The sequence below is a fragment of the Pristiophorus japonicus genome, chromosome 8 (genome assembly GCF_044704955.1).
Source record: "Pristiophorus japonicus isolate sPriJap1 chromosome 8, sPriJap1.hap1, whole genome shotgun sequence".
In the NCBI taxonomy this organism is placed as follows: Eukaryota; Metazoa; Chordata; class Chondrichthyes; family Pristiophoridae; genus Pristiophorus; species Pristiophorus japonicus.
Genome location: NC_091984.1, coordinates 88,576,152 through 88,584,006, shown reverse-complemented (window position 1 = coordinate 88,584,006; position 7,855 = coordinate 88,576,152). Strand labels below are relative to the sequence as shown.

General features: G+C 51.1%; 1 protein-coding gene across 1 annotated transcript; it reads left to right on the top strand.

Moving 5' to 3' along the window:
- Positions 1-230: 230 nt before the first annotated feature.
- On the top strand, positions 231-1,829 carry LOC139269139 (putative nuclease HARBI1). Its single transcript, XM_070888240.1, has 2 exons — positions 231-1,034; positions 1,605-1,829. The coding sequence occupies exons 1-2, from the start codon at positions 231-233 to the stop codon at positions 1,827-1,829; spliced, it is 1,029 nt and encodes a 342-aa protein (XP_070744341.1).
- The last annotated feature ends 6,026 nt before the right edge of the window (positions 1,830-7,855 follow it).

Here is a 7,855-nt window from a genome sequence, read left to right as displayed (position 1 = left end):
CATTCCGGTAAGAACCACCCGTTTCACCTAGTTTCGCCATTAACCGTCGAGAAACCGCCAAGAATCTTGGTGCAAGATCCATTTTCTCGCCAGCCGATATTTTTTACCTTTTATTATGGAAATTTTTGCCAGCGATAGTTGCAAAATGTTAGCGGTGTTTCTGGGCAGCAATGGGGGTGGTGAGGTGTATTAGGGAAAGTCTAGCCCTAAGATTCCGCAAGGACGTCATGATGGAGCTCTGCAATCTCCTGCAAGCAGAATTGGAGCCTCAAACACAGGTCAGGACAGCCCTGAGTGTGGCATCCAAGGTGACTATCACCCTCAACTTTTATGCGACTGGGTCCTTCCAAGCAGCCACTGTGGACATGTGCAACATCTCGCAGTTTGCAGACTACACATCGATACAGGAGGTCACAGATGCTCTATATCGGAGGAGGGCCGATTACATCTCATTCCCCATGACTACGGACAAGCAGTTGGAGTGCCAGACCACATTCCTTCATGTTGCGCGCTTCCCCTGGGTCCAGGGGGTCATTGACTGCACCCAGGTCTCTCTCAGGGCACCCCAACAAACTCCCGAGCAATTCAAAAACGGCAAGGGTTTCCTCTCCCTCAATGTTCAACTCGTTTGCGACCACAGCTGCAAGATTATGCAAGTGGATGCCCGGTTTCCTGGCAGTAGTCATGATTCTTTCATACTGTGCCAGAGCAGTGTACCAGGCCTCCTCACTGGTCCCAATGAACATTGCTGCTGGCTTCTTGGTGACAAGGGCTACGCACTGAGCACTTGGCTCATGGCTCCTCTGCGCAACCCTAGAACTGCTGCGCAGCTCGGGTACAATGAGAGTCTGACGGCCACCAGGACCATCATCGAGCTCACAATTGGCATTCTCAAACAGAGGTTCCATTGCCTGGACCACTCAGGGGGTGTGCTGCAGTACTCGCCTGAACATGTCTCCATATTCGTAGTGGTGTGCTGCATGCTCCACAACCTGGTGATCATGAGGGCACAGCCATTGGAGGACGAGGCAGCAGTGGCACCTGTGGAGGAGCAGGAGGAGGAGGCGCAGGAGGAGGAGGAGACATAGGAGGTACAGGAGGAGGAGGAGAAGCAGGATGTGGGCGGGCAGCCACGCAGGAGACAGCGTCGCCATCGTGACCCTGCAAGAGAAGCCCAAAGTCGTCTCATAGCTGCACGATTCACATAACTCAATGCCCAGTTGAGCCTACATCTGGCCATGTCCATGAGCCCTCTCACATATCATTCCCCCACAGTAAATTGAAAGACCTCATCAGCAATTCCAAACACAAAATAAAGATTTATTAGAACCCAAACAATGGGTTTTCAAAACATTCACGTATTTAATTATCACCCTTGTGCAACTCCTTATTACCCCTCTTACGCAGACCTACACTTACACTACACCGCAGTGTCTCCCCTGCGGCTGCCTCATGGCTTTGGGACTGCTGCTGTGTGTCTGTAGAGGAAGCTACAGATGTCCTTCTGGGACGCCCTTGACCAGTTCTGGGCCGGTTGCTGACTGGGCCGCATTCTCCTGATGGCCTTCAGTCAGAAGTGGCTGGGGCGATTCCATGCTTGACAGCAATTGCGGAGTGGCAGGTCTTGGCTCAGGGCTGCTGTGATCCTGAGAGCCCACATCAGAATATGGCTCCGAGGAGCCAGCACCACTCCCCTGGGGCAACACCACACCTTCCCCACCAAGCTACTGGAGCACAGGACGGCGAGGTGTGGTGGCACCGTTAGGCCCCTGGTGGACTATGGTGGACCCAGCCACATTGGCAGCAATCAGATCTTGCATAGCCTCTAGCTGAGACTGCATGAGAGCTGCCACACTCTAGAAGCCATCAGAGATGACAGCAATAAGATGCTCTGTGGCCTGTTGGCCAAAGTGCATGAAAGCATTCTGAGCTTCCAGGGCAGCGGCCATCCTGTCCAAAAAAGCACCGCGACACTCGTTCCCTCGCGCCTGTGCTGCAATGGCAGCTATCACCTCTGCCACGAGACACATCATCGCAGCTGGATCCACACAATCACTCTGGGATTCCATCATCGTCTGCACACTGGCAATGATGAGCTCCATGGTGTGCGCAGAGCTGTCCAAAATGCAGGCGACAGACTCCTCCATGCTCATCACCGCTTGCAACAACTTCTTAGGCATCCCTTGCATTGTCGCCAATAGCTCAGATTGCATGGCCTCCACCCTTTGTTCATAAGCCCCAACTTCGATGGGCTCGTCTGAGTCCTCCTCAACAGGTCTCGGTTGCGCACTCGCCCCCCCAGAGAGATGGCACCCGAGCTTCCCTTGTCCCTGCATCATGCTGCACCCTGCTGGGTCCTGGTTCTTCACCCAGTGCAGACCCCTGTCCTAAATCTATGTTACCCGACTGCAGACTCCCAATATCTGAGCTGGTGTGTGGGGCTGTATGAAGCAGTGACACACTGCTGCTGGCTGACCTCTCGTCCTCTCCAGCTCCCTCATCTGAGATGCCGCCAAGAGCATCGAGGGTGCCAACTGTCACCTCCTGACTGTGGCTGTCAGTTGCGTCAAGGGTCTCTGTGTCACTCATGATGATACTGTGTGTTATGTATGTAAACCTGTAAATACCATGTCTAACCACCAGAGGGCTTTTCCCACAATCCCTTGCGAGCACCTGTATATAAGGAGGCCTCACAGGTTGGAGAGGCACTCTGAGATCTGTAATAAAGGACAACGGTCACACCTTATTTTGAGCTTGCAGTATCTAGTCTGACTCTTTACTCAAGATATAACAACTGGCGACGAGATACAAATGACAAACCCCATTGCAACAATGCAGAGAACCGTGGGCATCCTGGAGAAATTTTCGGAGGGAGATGATTGGGAAACCTTTGTGGAGCGACTCGACCAATACTTCGTGGCCAATGAGCTGGAAGGAGAAGCGAATGCTGCCAAACGAAGGGCGATCCTCCTCACCGTTTGCGGGGCACCAACGTATGGGCTCATGAAAAATCTGCTCACTCCAGCAAAACCCACAGACAAGTCGTATGATGAGTTGTGCACACTGGTCCGGGAGCATCTAAACCCGAAGGAAATCATGCTGATGGCGAGATATCAGTTCTACACGTACAAGAGGTCTAAAGGCCAGGAAGTGGCGAGCTATGTTGCCGAGCTAAGGCGCCTTGCAGGACATTGTGAATTTGAAGGACACTTGGAGCACATGCTCAGGGACTTCTTTGTACTTGGCATTGGCCATGAAGTAATCCTTTGCAAACTTTTGACTATAGAAACCCCAACCTTGAAGAAAGCCATAGCGATAGCCTAGGCATTTATCACCACCAGTGACAATACCAAACAAATTTCTCAGCACACGAGTGCTGCTGCAAGTATTGTGAACAAAGTAACGTTGTTTTGGAATTGAAATGTACAGGGTAGTACTTACACGCCTGCAGCTGCACGTCCGCAGATGACTCAGAGTCTACCATCAAGGGTGGTGCTGCGGGGATGATCATCATTTCCATTCATGCCGCTTCAAAGGATACGTTTGCAAGGGTTGTGGAACAATGGGACACCTCCAGTATATGTGCAGGCGAGCTGCAAACCTTGCTAATCCTGCAAACCACCATGCTGCAGAGGAGGACAGATCCACCGTGGATCACGATGAACCAGAGCCTCAGACCGAGGAGGCAGAGGTATGTGGGGTGCACACATTTACCACAAATTGTCCCTCAATAATGCTGAAGCTTGAATTAAATGGACTCCCGGTGTCCATGGAGCTGGACACGGGCGCAAGCCAGTCCATAATGAGCAAAAAGACTTCCGATAAATTGTGGTGCAGCAAGGCCTCGAAGCCAGTCCTGACTCCCATTCATACTATACTGAGAATGTACACAAAGGAACTGATATCCGTAATCGGCAGTGCTATCGTAAAGATCTCCTACGATGGAGCGGTACCTGGCGATGGCCCCACGCTGTTCGGCAGGAGCTGGCTGGGAAAGATACGCTGGAACGGGGACGACGTCCGAGCGCTTTCGTGGGTCGACGACACCTCCGGTAAACAAGTTCCCCTTGCATGTTCGCGCAAGGCATCGGGAAGTTAAAAGGAGCAAAAGTGCAGATCCATTTGATTACGGGGGTGCGATCCATCCATCACAAGGCGAGAGCAGTACCTTACATGATGAGAGAGAGGATGGAGATCGAACTGGACAGGCTGCAACGAGAAGGCATCATTTCGCCGATCGAATTCAATGAGTGGGCCAGTCTGATTGTTCCAGTCCTCAAGGGAGACGGCACCATCAGAATCTGTGGTGACTACAAAGTAACTATCAATCGTTTCTCACTGCAGGATCAATACCCATTACCGAAGGCAGACGACCTATTTGCAACGCTGGCAGGAGGGAAAACGTTCACGATGCTGGACTTGACCTCGGCCTACATGATGCAGGAGCTAGATGAATCATCGAAAGACCTCACCTGCATCAACATGCAAAAAGGTCTCTTCATTTACAACAGATGCCCGTTTGGGATTCGATCGGCTGCGGCGATATTCCAGAGGGACATGGAAAGCTTGCTGAAGTCGGTCCGGTGCACCGTGGTCTTCCAGAACGACATCTTAGTTACAGGTCGGGACACTGTCGAGCACCTGCAGAACCTGGAGGAGGTTCTTAGTCGACTCAACCGTGTGGGGCTCAGGTTAAAATGCTCGAAGTGCGTTTTCCTGGTGCCTGAAGTGGAGTTCCTGGGGAGAAGAATCGCGGCGGACGGCATCGGGCCCACCGATTCGAAGACGGAGACAATCAAGAACTCACCGAGACCACAGAACATGATGGAGCTGCGGTCGTTTCTAGAACTCCTGAACTATTTTGATAACTTCTTACCGGGTCTTAGCACATTGTTAGAACCCCTGCACTCTTTACTGCGTAAAGGAGATGAATGGGTATGGGGTAAAAGCCAAGAAAATGCCTTTGAGAAAGCTAGGAAGCTGTTATGTTCAAACAAATTACTTGTGCTATGATCCATGATCCATGTAAGATCCATGTAAGCGTTTGGTACTGGCATGTGATGCGTCGTCGTACGGGGTCGGGTGTGTATTGCAACAAGCTAATGAATCTGGGAATTGCAATCGGTTGCTTATGCATCCAGAAGTCTGTCTAAGGCCGAGAGGGCCTACAGTATGGTCGAAAAAGAAGCGTTAGCATGTGTTTACGGGGTAAAGAAAATGCAGCAATATCTGTTCGGGATTAAATTTGAATTGGAAACCGACCATAAGCCGCTTATATCCCTCTTTTCTGAAAGTACGGGGATAAATACGAATGCATCGGCCCACATCCAGAGATGGGCGCTCACGTTGTCCGCATGCAACTACGCCATCCGCCACAGGCCAGGCACAGAAAACTGTGCCGATGCTCTCAGTAGGCTGCCATTGCCCACCACAGGGGTGGAGATGGCACAGCCCGCAGATTTAGTCATGGTAATGGAAGCATTCGAGAGTGAGCAATCACCTGTTACCACCCGACAGATTAGAACCTGGACGAGCCAGGACCCCTTACTGTCCTTAGTAAAAAATTGTGTGCTTCACGGGAGTTGGCCTAGTGTCCCGTTAGAGAGTCAGGAGGAAATAAAGCCCTACCAGCGACGCAAAGATGAAATGTCTATACAGGCAGACTGCCTCCTATGGGGTAATCGAGTAATGCTGCCAAGAAAGCGCAGGGACACTTTCATCAGTGATCTCCACAGCACCCACCTAGGCATCGTAATGATGAAAGTGATAGCCAGGTTCCACGTGTGGTGGCCCGGTATCGATGTCGACTTAGAGTCCTGCGTGCACAAATGTAATACATGTTCACAGTTAAGCAATGCACCCAGGGAGGCACCACTAAGTTTATGGTCCTGGCCCTCCAAACCGTGGTCCAGGGTCCATGTCGACTATGCAGGCCCATTCTTGGGAAAAATGTTCTTAGTGGTTGTAGATGTGTACTCCAAATGGATTGAATGCATGATAATGTTGGCAAGCATGTCCGCTGCCACCACTGAAAGCCTACGGGCCATGTTTGCCATGTACGGCCTGCCTGATGTCCTTGTAAGTGACAATGGGCCGTGCTTTACCAGTGCCGAGTTCAAGGAGTTCATGACCCACAATGGGATCAAATATGTTACATCTGCCCCGTTTAAACCAGCGTCCAATGGTCAGGCAGAACGAGCAGTTCAAACGATCAAGCAGAGCTTGAAAAGGGCAACTGAAGGCTCACTGCAGACTCGTTTATCCCAAGTCCTGCTTAGTTACCGCACAAGACCCCACTCGCTCACTGGGGTCCCTCCCGCTGAACTGCTCATGAAAAAGGTACTTATGACAAGGCTCTCGTTAGTACACCCTGATCTACATGAACAGGTAGAGAGCAGGCGGCTTCAACAGAATACGTATCATGATCGCGCAAATGTGTCACGCGAAATTGAGATAAATGACCCTGTATTTTGTTGAACTATGGACATGGTTCTAAGTGGCTTCCGGGCACTGTTTTGGCCACAGAGGGAAGTAGGGTGTTTGTGGTCAAACTCTCAAATGGACTCACCTGCAGGAAACACTTGGACCAAACCAAACTCAGATTTACGGACTATCCAGAACAACCCACAATAGACTCCACCTTTTTCGACCCTCCAACGCACACACAAGTGGCAACCGACCCAGCGGTTGACCACGAAGCAGAATCCATCACCCGCAGCAGCCCAGCAGGACTCACCACCCCTAGCAGCCCAGCAAGGCCAGCTGCACAGCAGCCCAGCGAGAGCCCAACAAACGACTCACCAAAACCAGCATTTGCACCGAGACGATCAACCAGGGAAAGGAAGGCCCCAGATCGACTCACATTGTAAATAGTTACGCCATTGACTTTGGGGCAGGGGGTGGGGGAGTGTTGTTATGTATGTAAACCTGTAAATACCATGTCTAACCACTAGAGGGCTTATCCCCTGGAGTCCAAGGGATCCCACAATCCCTTGGGAGCACCTGTATATAAGGAGGCCTCACAGGCTGGAGAGGCACTCTGAGATCTATAATAAATGACTACGGTCACACCTGCAGTATCTAGTCGGACTCTTTATTCAAGCTATAACACTGTGGGTATCATCTGCAATCATAAAAGGGCAAAGGGGAGCCATGAAGGTGAGGAGCCATATTGCCACATTGCACCATGCAGCAAGCAGCTTGCACACAAGCATAAGCAATAGCCGGGTAGGCCATTGCACTGTGAGGGAGAGATGAGATTGCACAAAGGCCGTCACTTACCCATGATGCACCCAGCACCATTGGAGAAACCAGCAGCCACAGCGAGTCCAGCATGTGATCCACTAATCACTGCACCTTCTCCTCCAGATCAGTGAGCTCCACATTTTGTGACTTGCCCCCCACCAGTGGCTTGTTGCGCCACTTTGGCCTGCAAAGCAATGAAGGGTTGATAAGTGGCAGTTTCAACAGACCTCGACAATGAGTGCAAGTCTGGGTCAATTACATGCAGCTGTGAATCTCAGATGCAAGGCATCCTCCATTGTGTGTGTGCACACATACAGGCCTAGCAATCAACAGGCACTTCAACTATTAAGTAGTGTTAGTGAGAAACAAGTTAAGGTGAAGGAGAGTGTGAGGAGTTGGGGAATATGTACTGACTTTTATCAGTTGAATAAGGTTGGTGAGCCTTTCCTGCATTGGTTGGGGATGCGCTGGTGAATGGGGATCCCCGAAACTTCCTCCGTAATCTCCCTCCAGGCTTCGGTCAAGATGATCCTACAGTATTTGGTCTCCCACCACTTTCAAGAAAGAGAGGTCGCCTCCTTCCCTCCACAGCTTTCATGAGAGTTTCGAG